The 14,838-nt window shown below is 52.1% G+C and overlaps 2 protein-coding genes and 1 long non-coding RNA gene across 3 annotated transcripts; all 3 read left to right on the top strand.

The window, feature by feature from the left end:
- The first annotated feature begins 2,839 nt into the window (after window positions 1-2,839).
- On the top strand, window positions 2,840-4,639 carry NPPB (natriuretic peptide B). The gene is made up of 3 exons (XM_067711491.1): window positions 2,840-3,419; window positions 3,679-3,934; window positions 4,493-4,639. Exons 1-3 carry the CDS (start codon window positions 3,294-3,296, stop codon window positions 4,507-4,509), a joined length of 399 nt encoding a protein of 132 aa, XP_067567592.1. The 5' UTR covers window positions 2,840-3,293; the 3' UTR covers window positions 4,510-4,639.
- Window positions 4,640-7,816: 3,177 nt separating this feature from the next.
- On the top strand, window positions 7,817-9,506 carry LOC137209963 (uncharacterized). Its single transcript, XR_010936205.1, has 4 exons — window positions 7,817-7,932; window positions 8,115-8,234; window positions 8,881-8,988; window positions 9,233-9,506. It is a non-coding gene; the product is annotated as an uncharacterized lncRNA (long non-coding RNA).
- Window positions 9,507-12,468: 2,962 nt separating this feature from the next.
- NPPA (natriuretic peptide A) lies at window positions 12,469-14,248 on the top strand. Its single transcript, XM_067711472.1, has 3 exons — window positions 12,469-13,000; window positions 13,099-13,425; window positions 13,950-14,248. The coding sequence occupies exons 1-3, from the start codon at window positions 12,881-12,883 to the stop codon at window positions 13,959-13,961; spliced, it is 459 nt and encodes a 152-aa protein (XP_067567573.1). The 5' UTR covers window positions 12,469-12,880; the 3' UTR covers window positions 13,962-14,248.
- The last annotated feature ends 590 nt before the right edge of the window (window positions 14,249-14,838 follow it).

The raw sequence follows: 14,838 nt of genomic DNA, 5'->3' as shown, positions 1-14,838 counted from the left end.
CTTGCTTCCTCTTTGCTACCCCATAGCTGCCCAGGGCTGGGCTAGAGATGGGGTGAGAAGGGAAGCTGCAGTACAATTGCAGCTGGGCCATTCTACCTGACAGGCCCAATTGCCCCAAACATTTCCTTCCCTGCATCTTTCTTCTGCCAAGAGCCTAGGTGCTATAGACTGAATGTCTGTGTCCCCCACAAAATTCACATGTTGAAACCTAACCCCCAGTGTAATGGTGGAGCCCTCATGAATAGGATTAGTGCCCTTATAAATGAGACCCCAGGGAGCTCTCTCACCCCTTCTACCATGTGAGGTTACAGTGAAAAGAAAGCTTATGAATGAGGAAGGGGGCTCTCACCAGACACTGAATCTGCCAGCACCTTGATCTTATATTTCCCAGTTTCCAGAACTAAAAGAAATAAATTTTTGTTGTTTCATCCATCCAATCTACGGTAGTTATTCTATTACAGCAACCTGAATGGACTAAGACACTGGGGGCTGTAGTTGAGCAGTTAACCAGTCCCCCAGCTTTGCCCAGAACACTCCTCATCTTCCCTGTCATGGCTGATTCATTCTTATCCCTCAAAGCATTAGCCCAGAACCACCTTCTCCAGGAAGCTCTCTCCTCAACGGAGTGTTCCTGCCATGTTCCCAGAGCACCCAGGTCTCCGTGCTGGATCAGTCACCACGTCACCCTAGGGGCCTGTGACTGTGTCTGTTTCTCTCCCTACACTGTATGCTCCTCAAAGGTGGGATTTGTCTTGTCCACTCTGCATCCCCACCTCCCAGCAGAAAGCTTAATGGTTTTTTTTGTTTGTTTTTTTGCATAAGGAGTGTGCACATTTTTTTTTTTTTTTTTTACAGAAGATGTTGGGGGTAGGAGTTTATTAATTAATTAATTAATTTTTGCTGTGTTGCATCTTCGTTTCTGTGCGAGGGCTTTCCCTAGTTGTGGCAAGCGGGGGCCACTCTACATCGCGGTGCGCAGGCCTCTCACTATCGCGGCCTCTCTTGTTGCGGAGCACAGGCTCCAGACGCGCAGGCTCAGTAGTTGTGGCTCACGGGCCTAGCTGATCTGCGGCGTGTGGGATCCTCCCAGACCAGGGCTCGAACCTGTGTCCCCTGCATTAGCAGGCAGATTCTCAACCACTGCGCCACCAGGGAAGCCCAGAAAGCTTAGTTTTACCTGCACAGTCCCATTTCATCTCACAGCAACCCTATGAGGTGGACATGAAAAACCATGAGAGATGAAGCAACTTGCTTGAGTAGCAAAAGACTGAGGTGGGATTGAATCCAGGCAATTTGATCCCAGGGACTGGACTGCAGACCACTGTGAGCCCAGACCTTCAATGAAGACTTGCTGAGCGAAGTGAGGGTCTTCCTTCTTCCTTTGTAGCCAGCACGGCCAGCACCCAGCACCCCCTACCTAGGGTCTGATGCTGGAGAGAACCAACACTGCCGCCACAGCCCCCTTTATGGGGGAGGGTCATTAAGTGCCAAGCACTGTGCTCAGGATTTTACATATGTTGTAGTAGTTTCCCATTGCTACTGAAACAAATTACCCTGAACCTAGGGGCTTCAAATAACACAAATTTATTTTCGTACAGTTCTGGAGATCTAAAGTCTAATATGTATTTCATTGGGTTAAAATCAAGGTGCTGGGGCTTCCCTGGTGGCGCAGTGGTTGAGAGTCCGCCTGCCGATGCAGGGGACACGGGTTCGTGACCCGGTCTGGGAGGATCCCACATGCCGCGGAGCGGCCGGGCCCATGAGCCATGGCCGCTGAGCTTGCATGTCCGGAGCCTGTGCTCGGCAACGGGAGAGGCCACAACAGTGAGAGGCCCGCGTATATATAAAAAAAAAAAAAACAAGTTAAAAATCAATTTAGATGTAAAAAAGAAAAGAAAGCAGATGAATTTCTCTGAGCTCAGTTTTCTTATCTGAAAAGTGAAGAACTACAATAACAATTTTCTCACTCAATACCTGGAAGATGCTATTTTTCAGGCCAGGTTTGCTTAGAAGTCTCAGCTTCTGCCCTTTGCTGCCTCTTTCTCCACTTCCGTCATGACACATTTCCTTTCCTAAACCATGCTGCCCCCTCATCCTGCTGCTTCTCAGCACAAGTTATCTGGTAGGGGTGGTGACATCAGTCATGCACACTTTAGGGGGGATTTAATCTGCAGTGTCTCTTCCCAGGGCCATTTTTCTATGGAGGCCCTTTTGTAATCGCAGACAGGAGGCGCAGACCACCTGCGAATGGGAATGAGATCATGGCCGACCAGGTGAAGGAGGCCTTGTGGAAGGCACTCCTTCACACCCTTAGTGTCCCACCAAATAGATAACCGTCTTCCAGTCATCCTTGTTTTTTCCGTTATGTTGGCTTGGTGGGAGAGAGGAGGTGTTGGCACCTGCGGGAGCTGTGATAGAAGCATTCCTGAATGACTTCATCTCTGGGCCTTGCCTCTCAAAATTCCTGTCAAATCAGCTCTACACTTTAAGGGATGGAAGAAGGGTCAGCATTCCAGAAGTTCCTTGTCATACCCAGACTTTTAATCAGGTGACACTGGAGAATTAGCATCCTAGTGCAGGAGGTTGTGAGAGGGCGGAGAGGGGTCTCAGACGTCTCTTGCCCCTGCCCCACGCTTGTCTTTCTGGCAAGACCCACGTTGAGGAGAGCGAGTCCTCTTGCGTTGTTGGCTCAGAGCGATCAGAACCACGGACAGCGGTCAGAGCGCCCGGAAGACCCGCCGCCGAGCAAGGTGCGGAGAGTTACAGGCGGGGAGGGAAGACGCGCTGCGGCACGGGGGTGGCGGCTGGGTCTGTGATTTCTCTGAGTCACCCCGTGCGCCCGGCAGTTGCGTCGGGCCTCTGATCGCTGGGGTTCCCTCTGCCCTCTCCAGGAATGCGGGGGGGAGGAACGAGAAAAGAGACACTCTAAGGCCCCGGGGTTTTTGCAGGAAAGGGGGAAGCGAGAGGCAAAGGACCTATAGCGGTGTCTACCCAACCCCGCCAACTCCCCCCCGCCGCGCGCTCCCGTTGTCGGCCAGGCCCATTTCTATACAAGGCCTGCTCTCCCCGGCCTCCACCCCTCCTCGCGGAGAGGTGCATTCCCCCGCCCTGAGCTCAGCGGGCCGGGCCGGAACGCGCCGATAAATCAGAGATAACCCAGAGGGGCAGGGCCGGCCCGGCTCTCAGGACGGGGGATAAAAGGCCGCCGTTGCCCGAGGACCCAGCGGGTGAGACGTGAACCGGGACCCAGCGCAGCGGCAGCGGCGGCAACCTCTCTCCGCCCCTCCAACGACATGGACCCCCAGACGACGCTGCCCCGGGCGCTCATGCTCCTTCTGTTTTTGCACCTGTCGCTGCCACGCTGTCGTTCCTACCCGCTAGGTGGCCCCGGCCCGGCCTCGGAACTGCGCGGGATACAGGTGAGCGCTGCCGAACTGCGTAAACCCGGCTCGCCGGGAGGGCACCGACAGCAGCAATTAACGGGTCCCCACCTACCCCCACCCACCGTCCCAAGAGGTCCCCACCCTCCCCTGGGAATTAGTGATAAGAGAGTGAGAAAGCGGCGAGGCTGGGTGCGGGGACCCCCGTCCCCAAGGCGGTCGGTTTGCCTTGGCGCCATCGAGAGCGGCTGGGCCCAGGTGCGGGTTCCTGAGGCTCCGCCTCCCCCACCCATCGCAGGAACTGCTGGGCCGTCTACGAGGCAGGGTCTTGGAGCTGCAGGCCGAGCAGATGGACCTAGACCCCCTTCAGCAGGGCCACGGCCTCGCAGAAGCCTGGGAGACCCGGGCGGCCGCCCCCGCGGGGCTCCTCGGGCCCGGTAACAGCGTCCTCCAGGCCCTGCGGGGAATACGAAGCCCCAGGATGATGCGCGACTCCGGCTGCTTTGGGCGGAGGCTGGACCGGATCGGCTCCCTCAGCGGCCTGGGCTGCAATGGTGAGCACCCACCCCCATTCCCACCGCGTGCCGCCTTTCTGGGTTTGAAGTCTCGGGACCAAACTTTGAGCAAAGGACACCTGGATATCACTCTTTCTTGCCGTCAGTCCTCAGGGTCAAGGAGCGCCTTTCTGGAAATATTAAATTTTGACAACATTCATTACCATGCCTGTGAGTTCCCACCCACCTTCTAACCCCCTCCTGCCTCTCTTACCAAAAGGGGCAGAATCACCTTAGGATGTAACTCGGTCATCCCATGAATTACATCCGTGTAATTCGGTCAATTGCCTTGGCAGCCCCTTCTTGGCGCAGAAAGAGTATTAAACATTTTCCTCCTGGTTTCCCCTGAACTGTCTAGAGCTGCAAGGGCAGAGGGCAAGATCACCAGGGGGACAGCAATCCCCAGTTTACAACGAGGAAAGCAAGGTCCAGGGAGGTAGAGTATTCCAAAGCCTCAGACATCCAGATGGACTGAAGGTGGCACATGGTGAGGGGGAGCTCAGGTCCTGCCTGCCTCCCGCCCAAATGTAATCATCACTCTCTCTCTTCCCCACACAGTGCTGAGGAGGTATTAAGAGAAGGTCCTGGCGGCATCCGATTCTCCCTCAACCCCCTGCTCCCCTTTGAAGCAACTCCTATTTATTTTTACTTATTTATTTATTTATTTGGTTTTTTTATATGAGATGGTTCTTATCTTTGAGCACAAATTTTCCATGATGAAATAAAGTCAATATTATAGCTTTTTCCTTTGAAATTGATTTGTCTCAGTGTTCTAAAAAATAATCCGTCATTGAAGAACAGTCAAACCCTGTGTTTTCTTGAAGATCCCAAAGATGTCCTAATGGTGGGGCGGGGACACAGCTTCAAGGGCTGGTCAAACAGTTGGGGGGGTGGGGGGGGGTGGCTGCTTTGCTTTAAGGGCTTTTCATGCTCTGAAAAGTCTCTAAATACCTCAAGCACTTGAGGCACTTCCCAGAAACTACTTTTCAGAGGCCGGCAGTTCCCCCCTGGGAGTTGAATGGGCCCTGATGTATTCCTGTGACATGAGGGTGTGTGTCAAGGTATCTGCCCCTTGACAGTAGCCTTCCCTTTGCCTGGAATTCTGCCATTAGAGGCCCTCTCCCTGTATTTGTCATTTCCAGAAGCTCTCAGAGATTGGGGGCGCTTTGTGGGTGTGTGTGTGGTGTGTGTGTGCGTGTGTGTGTGTGTGAGAGAGAGAGGGAAAGAGAGTGAGAGAAGGAGATATGCCAGCTTATTTACATTCCTGATGGGGGTGAGCCCTCCATCTGCCCCAAACCTCAGGTGCAAGTCTTCAATTCCTGATGTCATCCTGGAAAGGCGGCTCCTAAACCCTGAGTTTAATAGCATTTTCATTTCCTGAGCCCATAAGTTTAGAAGTGCCTGAAAGAGGCCCAGCATTTCAGGGTGCCTTCCTTCGGGGCCCCACGTCTTCACTTCCTCTCTGCCTTAGAGGGAGAAGACCTTTATTCCAAGGCAGAAAAGGAGACAAGCACTAGAATCCTACTGTGTTGCCTTAATCAGCAGGGAGTCCTGGTAGAGGTCACTGCCCTCTCCTCTCAGGGTCCTCCTTCCCCTGCATCTTGGGTTCTAGGCATCCCAGGTCATGCTGCAGAGCTCTCTCCTGCTTTCAGGCTCCCAGGCTTCAGCTCATGCCGTTTCCTTTGCCTAGAATGCCTTTTACGATCCCAGCTCTGCAGGAGGACAGGACTATTATTATCCCCTCTTTATGGATGAGAAAACTGAGACCCAGAAAAGGGAAGCATCTTACCTGAAAGCATTCAGCTGCTAAGTGCCAACACTGAGGTTTGAGCAGAGATCCACGGGACTCTCGTATGGCTTTTCTGCTGTTCTCATCTGATGTTTCTTTGAGTGAGAGGGAAAGAGAAGTGGTGGGTCTTCGTGTTATTTCTCATTTTAACCCAGTGTGCGTTAGACATATCTAATGAGATTCAGATTTTGAAGGTAAGGTTTTAGGACCAACTTATTTTCCAATAAAACTGTGAGCCATCTTTGCCTAATGTTTTTTTTGTGTTGTTTTGTTTTGTTTTGTTTTGTTTGTGCTACGCGGGCCTCTCACTGCTGTGAGTTCTCCCTCTGCGGAGCACAGGCTCTGGATGCGCAGGCTCAGCGGCCATGGCTCACGGGCACAGCCGCTCCACGGCATGTGGGATCTTCCTGGACTGGGGCACGAACCCATGTCCCCTGCATTGGCAGGCGGACTCTCAACCACTGCGCCACCAGGGAAGCCCTGCCTAATGTTTTTGACCCAGGACAGTAATGAGTAATTAGCACAGTTAACATTTATAAAGACCTCACTATGTACCAGGCCCAGTTCCATGAATTCATATTAGTCCTTGCAACAACTATGCAGGAAGGACTCTTATTATCCTTCATTTTACAGATGGGGAAATCGAGGCACAGAGAGGTAATGTGACTTTCTCAGGTCCCGCAGTTAGTAAGTGGCAGAGCCAGGATTCAAGCCCACGCATACTGGTCCAGCAGCCAGGCCCCTAACCACTGCACAACCCAACCTTTCCCAAGCCAGTGAATTAGGCTTGCTGGTGGGTTGGAAGTTCCCCCTCTTAATGGCATCACTCAGTTCCCCATTTGGGGCTGCTGCGTATTGGCAACTTTCTCCCCCTGCTCAGGTGATGAAGACAGACCTCCTCCCAGAATGCCCACTCTACAAACCCAGCCAGCACTTCAGAATTCTTCCAGCTAAGTCCAGCTCTTCCATAAGTAGGGCCCAGGCAGTGGAGTCTGTATGTATGATACAGATATATCCTGTTACTTGAACCTTTTCCCCAAGCAAAAGTCCAGGAGAGAGAACCCCAAAACAAACTGTGAAGGAAGCAAATATGTCTTCTGGAGGATGGGGAGTGGGTGGCCTGATGTACCCAATGAAGTGACATCTCATTGAGCTCCCCCTGTGTTTGGTGTTTGGGGCAGTGCTGTGGCACATGCATCATCTATGGGTGCCCTTTAGAACCAGCCCTCCCTCACCTGTGACCCTGGCCCCTTCAGACACATCCCCATGTAGCTATAGCCATGGCCTTGTCCTCCCTGACTTTCCTATTATCAAGCTCGTCCTCCAAAGAAGCTGCCAGATTACATGTCTCCATGGATCCTTGTCACTGGAATCTACCCAGAAAGACATGTTGGTGGACACAGGCCCAAGGATGCCTAGCCCACGGCTTCACAGCTGGAAGGAGCTTCGGTAGAGGGTAGACTGGCTTTGCTGGGTCTCCAGTTTTGAGGTTACTGAAGTCAGGACAGTGTTGGGCCTGAACGCTACATCTCATGTCACTGATGCTGCATTCCCCTCTCCATCCCTCTCGTGGCAGCTTTGACTTTTTTTTTGGCCACGTCGTGCGCCTTGTGGGACCTGGGACCTTAGTTCCCCAACCAAGGATCGAGCCCAGGCCCTCAGCAGTGAGAGCACAGAGTCCTAACCACTGGACGGCCAAGGAATTCCCAGCTTTGACTCTTCTGAGAATGATTTGTGGCAAGAAAGAAAAGTGCATTCTTTCCTCATGCAGAACCAGGTGTAAACAAAGTCATGAACTTGGCCATTTGTCTTTGTTCGTGTTGCAGTTCTCAACCTTCTATCCCTGTCTCTGTAGGATTTTTCATGCGATCAGTGCTTTTCTACTAAGTGGCCCGTTCCTCCTGTGGGGTCAGGAGCCAGGCTCCATACAGCTGCCTGGGCATCCTGGAACATCTCAGCCATGGGACCTTGGCTCCCACCCTTGTGCCCGCAGTGTCTTGTCTCTGGCACTGCCAAGTACAGCCCCTGCCCTTGCTGCTTCAGTGCACACGAGCCCTAATTTCATCCAGCAGCACTGTACTTTCCTGCCCGAGGACTTTCTCTGGCAGCCAGAGTCCACTTCCTGTGGGCAGGCAGGAAGTGCTGGGGAATTGACACGGACCAGGAACAACACTCAGTCAACACCAAGAGAGCCCTCTGTTCACAGGTGGTGTGTATCTTTCACTGGTTACTGGATTTCTCTGTGGGGGGGGGCTTGGGATTAAGCTGCAACTGCCCACGGTGATCCGTGCAGCTAAACTCCTTCTCTCCCTGGTCACTTCCCCACCCTCCTGCCAGTATTTCCTGGGATTATCTCCAAAATAAACTACTTTGCTTGAATACTTGTCTCAGATTCAGGAGAACCCAAACTATGACACTCCCGAATGAGTAAACCTTCTCCCAGGGCTCCACCCTTGATGACTTCAGCCCTTGGAATCTTCCTTGACTCCGTTCTTTGGCTGGACCACCCAGGCAAGTACCATGTCCACTCCTCCTTCCTTCCCTCACCACTCATATTGGCACACCAGCTTCCTAACTGGCCTCCCTGCCCTGAACTCCTCCATCTGGTTCTTCCTGCATCGGGGGAGAGAGCAGAACCTTCATGCCTTAGCCAGCGAGTGACTCCCCCTCCCTGTGAGGCCCCTAGGGAGGGCAAGGTGCAGGGGTGGGCCCTCATGTATGTCCTTGGGTGGTACGCTGGAGGGGGTGTTTGTGAATCACGGTCATTGTGGATGTAATTAGTTGAGATGAGGTCATACTTGAGTAGGGTGGGCTCCTATTCCAATATGATTAGTGTCTTTATAAGAAGAAAAGAGAGAAACACAGAGAGGGAAGACGGTCATATGATGACAGAGACAGAGATTGGAGGGATGCATGTACAAGTCAAGGAATGCCAAAGATTGCCGACAGCTTCCAGAAGCTGCAAGAGACAAGGAAGGATCCTTCCTTACAGGTTGTGGAGGGAGCCTGGCCCTGCTGACCCCTTGATTTCAGACTCTAGCTTTCAGAACTGTGAGACAATACACTCCTGTTGTTTTAAGATACCCAGTTTATGGTACTTGGTTACAGCAGCCCTAGGGATCTAATGCAGTGCCCTCATCCTTTTCTCTCTTTGTAGACTGTTCAAAGGTGCTGGGTTCCACAGAGCTCTCTGGAGATGTGCAGCACGTCCAACCAGCTGACCAACCAACCACTAAGCTGTTTTTGCAAAGCTGTGACCAGCTTGGTAACATATCGCTTTATATTTGCTCTTTCTCTTTCCTTACCTGTGGTGGGCAGCCTCTGAGATGGCCCCCATTGATGCTCATCTCCTGGTATTCACCCCTTGGTAATCCCCTCCCTCTGAGTATGGCTGGACATTATGGCTCACTTCTAATGAACACAGTACAACAGAAATGATGGGGTACCACATCTAAGATTAGGTTACAGAGAGATGATGGCTTACATAATGTTTCCCTCTGTACCTAAAGGAAGTCAGCGGCATCTCTGTGGAGAAGTCCACGCAGTAAGGAACTGACATCTGCAGCCAACAGTCAGTGTGAACCTGAAGACCTGCCAACAGACACATGAGTGAGCTTGAAAGCAGACCCCCAGCCAAGCCTTGAGATGACCGCAGCCCCGGCCAACATCTTAACTGTAGCCTGTGTGAGCTCTGAACAAGGGGCACCCAGCTAAAGCAGAGCCAGATTCCTGGTCCACAGGAACTATTAGATAATAGATGTATAGTTGCTAAGGTTTGGGGTAATTTGTCACGCAGCAGTTGTTGACTAATACACTATCTCACTTCCCTTTGCTCCTCACTCTTACTTCCCTTGAACTAGAACCCTCATAAGCTTTAGCAAATCAACTCATCTTGGGCCTTTTTTCCTGGGGAAGCTGCCCCCAAATTCCAGTCTCAGTGACCTCCATGTTGCACCAGAGAAACAGAACGTCGTTTTCAAAGTCCAAAGCAATCATTCCTAAATACGCACCAATGTCCTACCAACTTCTCCCAACTGGGGCTTCTGCTTTAGGCTATTTAGGTCTAACAGACTTGTCCCATGAATGTGATGGGTTTTTCACACCAGTTCTGCCCACATGTGACGTTGCTGGGCCCTCATGGCTCCCCGAGGCAGCCCACAGCATCCCCACGGAGAGTGATGAAACCAAACTCGGCTAGAAGCTGGAGTTACGCATTCTGGATCCTCCCACCCGCCTGCAGCATTTGTTCCACCATATGACTAAGATGACTTCTTTCCAGTGACAAGGAAATAAAGCCTTTTGATTTTTCAGCTACTGCGAGAGGTGGAGGTGGAGGGTGGGCCTGGTCTTCTGTACCTTTGCTTTTCTTCTCTCTCACTCCCACAGGCTGGCTTCTAAACATCCCATTAACTATTAACTCCTCCACACATACCCCCCGAAGTGGAACAGGGGCACGAAAATGAAGAGAAACTGTACGTCAAGGCATTTTCCATTTCAGGGACGAGTCAAAGGCTTTAAGAGGGTTGGGCGGTAAGTGTGTTTGGGGATTATCTGTTTGCCCTGGGCCCTGTTAGTGCAGGGGGTGGCGCTGGTCCTATACAAAGTCAGGGCAATAAACCTAAGTATTCTTTTTTTTGCCACCCACCTTCCACAAAAACCCCAAAACAATAGAAGAAACTCAACAAATGACACTCGTGCCCCACTCTAGTTTCACTCTGGAAGACGAAATGTAACTTTAATAAAGGGAACTGGGAAAATTCTGAAATTCTCCTTCTGGAACCTTGGACGGGATTTCCACTTTTCCTTGGGCCACCAACAGACTTCAGAAGTGGCTCAGGACGCAGGAACCGCATCAGCCCCCAGAGGCCAAGCCGTGGCAGAGGCCACCCGCCACGATGCCCTTCTGGAAGTCTTGCCTGCATCAAAGGTCTGTCTCAAAGGGTATCTCCAGGAGACAGGCTGTGTGACGCACGCAGCGCGGAGCATCAGTTCCCCCAGGGTGACTGCTCACTGAATTCTCTTTGCTAATAATAACACTGCCACCCCAGCTATTAAACTGTGAGCACATTCCAGAGACTCTTCAGGATAGAGCGGTTCTTTGCCCCCAGCGCTCCTACTCAGAATTGCGCTCATTTCAGATTTCAAGTTGAGTTTGGCCAACCCAAATCTCTTCTCCTTTAGAATAAAACCCCCCCAAACACCCCTCATGACCCCTGGCCCCGTAATGCCCGGATTTCCTGCCTTTTCACTGCGTAACAGCCTCTCTCTCTGATCAGCCCAGGAGTGAGCACAGTTGGGGGAGGGTCCGGCCAGGACAGAGCTGTCATTCCACCCACATTTCCTGAGCTTCTACGGGGTAGATTGAAACACGTTAGGTGTGTAAATAGGTCATGGGGCTTGGATGTGGTGCTTTCCTGAGATAGTCCGCATACTTGCAGACTTGCCAAGCACGCAAAGCTCAGTCCCAGGGCAGGGGGAAGGCGAGGAGGTGCTCAGAGGCAACCTGAGAGGCTGGGATTAGGGTGGTGTTTAATCAGGAACTGAGACTAAAGGGCTTGTTAAGGAACCTTCGTGCAAAGAAGCAGCGGGATCTGGGAAGTGGGTGGAGAGTACAGGCGTTGGCGTCAGACCTGGGGTCCGAGTCCTGGTTCTGCCGAGTGACATGGGGCAAGTGACAGATGCTCCCAGTCTCAGTTCTGTCCCTCTATGAATGGGGACAATACTACCCACCTTCTGGGGCTGGTGATGAAAAGGAAAGAATCCGTCTAAAGCTCTCAGCACGGTACCCGGCACATTCCAACCAACCAGTAAGGACAACCATTGTGAGCATCGTGCAAATATATAGCAATTCACACTTCAAACTACGTTCACATATTAATAGCTCTTATGAGCCTCACGGATGAGGAGAATAAGGCCCCAAAGATGTATGCAGTTTGGCTTGTTTGGGGCTGCAATGCGGGGCTCTCATCCCTTCAAGTGTAGTGTTTCCCCCGGATACATTACATTGAAGAGTGTAGAGCGTTAAGTCCAGTGCTTAGTAAGTGGAGGCCACTCATTACATGTGGACAGGCTCGCTGCCTGGTACTTCTCTTTTGGGGACCAGGAAAATGGCAGCTTCAGTGGCTCATCCCTTGCCTGGCCTTGGAGAAGGACATGGGAGGCATTAAGGGAAATTCCATGGGTCACAGCTGCATCCCACCTCGCTCCAGCAGCCAACTTCTCCCCGGGAGCTTTCCCGGCGAGATGTGAGGCATTACAAGCTTCAAACCAGAGTCTGAGAAGCAGCAAACTTCTATAAATGAAAATGCTGGTATCCTCTTAGCGCCAATCTCCCCCAGCTCCTTGGGGGGAGCCGTGCGGTGAAGCGGGGGAGCTCTGCAGAGGAATGATCGCGTTCCCAAAACTTTTCTTGTGTTTCTATTTAGGAGTGGAGTTCTTGGGACAATTTGTCACATTTGGTTCTGACTTAGTATGCTAAAAAATAACTCCCTCTTCACCTGACCACTGAGAGTGACAGCCAGGTGTCAGGACAGCCCTGTGGAGGGAGAGGTCTGCCCTCGCTGCCGATGAGTCAGGTACGAGGCCAGCTCGAGCATCTGGACTAATTTGTCCTGAGCTGAGCTGCCGGCTGCCTGCCATTTCCTCCCCTCCCGCCCTTATTTGGAGTCCCTGACAGCTGAGCCGCAAACCAACGGGGGAGCTGGGCACCGGCCAACCGTCACCCTCTGCTTCCCCGTGTGGGTCCGGCTGCTGATGAGAAAGAAGCCTGAGGCATCGCTGTGAGATAACCAAGGACTCTTTTTTGCTCTTCTCACACCTTTGAAGTGGGAACCTCTTGAGGCAAATCAACAAGAATGTGGCTCCTGCAGCTGGGGGTCCCGGGCTCGTTGGAGCTGCTCAAGGCAGAGGGGCTGTGACGAGCTGGCTGGACTGATAACTTTAAAAGGGCATCTTCTGCTGGCTCCTCGCTCAGCTGCTTTATCGCTGCAAGTGACAGAATGGGGAGGGTTCCATCCCTCTTGTGCTCTCAGAGAGCCAAGGGGCTATAAAAAGAGGAGGCGCAGGGCAGCTGGGAGACGGAGACGGAGGAAGGCCACGGGTGGGAAAGCAGAGAGAAGAGTCAGCAAGCACCAGACCACCCCTTGACTGACGCCAGCATGGGCTCCGCCACCATCGCCGCGAGCTTCCTCCTCTTTCTGGCGTTTCAGCTCCCAGGGCAAACCGGAGCGAACCCCGTGTATGGCTCTGTGTCCAACGCAGACCTGATGGATTTCAAGGTAGGGCCAGGAAAGGGGCACGGTCTGGGATGAGGGGGCTTTGTGATGCTGTGCCAGGCAGTGAGACGTCTCCCTTTCCCTGTTTTCCTTTTGTAAAGAACTTGCTGGACCATTTGGAGGACAAGATGCCTTTAGAAGATGAGGCTATGCCTCAACAAGTACTAAGCGATCAGAATGAGGAAGCTGGGGTCCCTCTCAGCCCCCTTTCTGAGGTGCCTCCCTGGACCGGGGAGGTCCACCCAGCCCAGAGAGATGGGGGTGCCCTTGGGCGTGGCCCCTGGGAACCCTCCGATAGATCTGCCCTCCTGAACAGCAAGCTGAGGGCGCTGCTCGCTGCCCCTCGGAGCCTGCGGAGGTCCAGCTGCTTCGGGGGCAGGATGGACAGGATTGGAGCCCAGAGCGGACTGGGCTGCAACAGCTTCCGGGTAAGAGGAACTGCGGATGGAAATGGGGTGGGCGGGAAGGAAATTGTGGTTTTGTTGAGGTTCAAACCTTGTGAAAGAATACCACCAGGGGACGCCTTCAGCAGGAAAGGGAACAGCACAGAAGCTTATTCCCTTTGAAATTTCTGTCCCAACTGGGTAGGTGCCCCATGAGTCTCAGAACCATGATACCATCCTCAGCTACAGTCTGCTGAGAAAATGCTAAGAGGAAAAGAAGTCACTGCTAGGAGCACCGGGAACTTAATATGTTCACGGGGCCAAGTCACCTGTGTACCGCTGATGGGCAGTTCATGGCCCTCGAGGAACTGTCAGATCCCGAAGGATGGGAATTTACCAGGATTGACTTTTACTAGTTTCTAATGGGCAATTTGTTTACCAGTTCGTGGAACTCAGAGGGTCGTCAAGCTGGAGCGGGGGCTGGTGGGAAGGGAGCACGGTCCTATGAAACTGACTTTCTCCAGTGGAGGCAGGTCACCAAGTCAAACATGTCTCTGCTCTCTTTGTAGTACCGAAGATAACGGCCAGGGAGGAAGAGGCGGGCCAGGCCCCCGGCAGACTTCAAGAGACCCTCACCCCCTGGGATCTCTCATTCAACTTTGTCCCATCTCATTGCCATCAGGTTGAGTTGTGACGAGTGTCCTATTCAAACATCAGCCTCCTGTCAACATTTCTCACATTTTATGCTAAATGTAGATAAAGTGGTTTAGTTGTGGCTTCTCCACTTCTCCCACCCATGCGTTAAATTTTAATCACCTGTTACTGACATCGGTTTGAAAATGAATAAACTTCAGCACCACGGACAGAAGCTGGAGGCTTGGTGTGATTTCTTTCATTTCCTGGGGAAGGGAGTTCAGCCTGATAGTCCTTGTCATTTTACCTTTTGTCAAAGAGAATAATGCTCAGTTCTTTTCTTCCTCCTTTTTTAAAAAAATAACAAACTTATTTTGGGGAGCAGTTAGAGGTTCACAGCAAAATTGAACAGGAAGTAGAGATTTCCCACATATCCCTGTCTGTCCCACGTGTACATCCTCCTCCATTATCAACATCCCTGCCAGAGTGGGACATTTGTTACCATGGATGAACCTGCAATGACACATCATGATCACTTAACGTCCATAGTTCACATCGAGTTCACTCTTGGTGGTGTACATTCTATGGGTTTGGACAACTTCGGCTTCCTTTCATTTCTCCCTCCGTGAGCACGGGGTGTGTGTGTGTGTGTGTGTGTGTGTGTGTGTGTGTGTGTGTGTGTGTGTGTGTGTGTGTAGAGGTCAGGTCTCAAACCACAGCTCTCAACTTGCTCTCACTCATACTGCAGCCTCACCATGGATCCTGAAAAAGCCCCTGGAGACCAAAAGGGCATTTATCTTTATATTCAGATTTGCTCACATTCAG

This window comes from Pseudorca crassidens, chromosome 2 (genome assembly GCF_039906515.1).
Source record: "Pseudorca crassidens isolate mPseCra1 chromosome 2, mPseCra1.hap1, whole genome shotgun sequence".
Classification (NCBI taxonomy): domain Eukaryota; kingdom Metazoa; phylum Chordata; class Mammalia; order Artiodactyla; family Delphinidae; genus Pseudorca; species Pseudorca crassidens.
The sequence above is the reverse complement of the archived record's forward strand: the minus strand, read 5'-3'. Positions and strand labels throughout refer to the sequence as shown.

What these genes read in the sequence shown, in the direction of transcription:
- NPPB (XM_067711491.1), top strand. Translation starts at nt 3,294, where the DNA reads ATGGACCCCCAGACGACGCTGCCCCGGGCGCTCATGCTCCTTCTGTTT. An exon ending in CGGAACTGCGCGGGATACAG is followed by an intron (nt 3,420 to 3,678) that starts GTGAGCGCTGCC and finishes CACCCATCGCAG; the next exon opens with GAACTGCTGGGCCGTCTACG.
- NPPA (XM_067711472.1), top strand. Translation starts at nt 12,881, where the DNA reads ATGGGCTCCGCCACCATCGCCGCGAGCTTCCTCCTCTTTCTGGCGTTT. An exon ending in CAGACCTGATGGATTTCAAG is followed by an intron (nt 13,001 to 13,098) that starts GTAGGGCCAGGA and finishes CCTTTTGTAAAG; the next exon opens with AACTTGCTGGACCATTTGGA.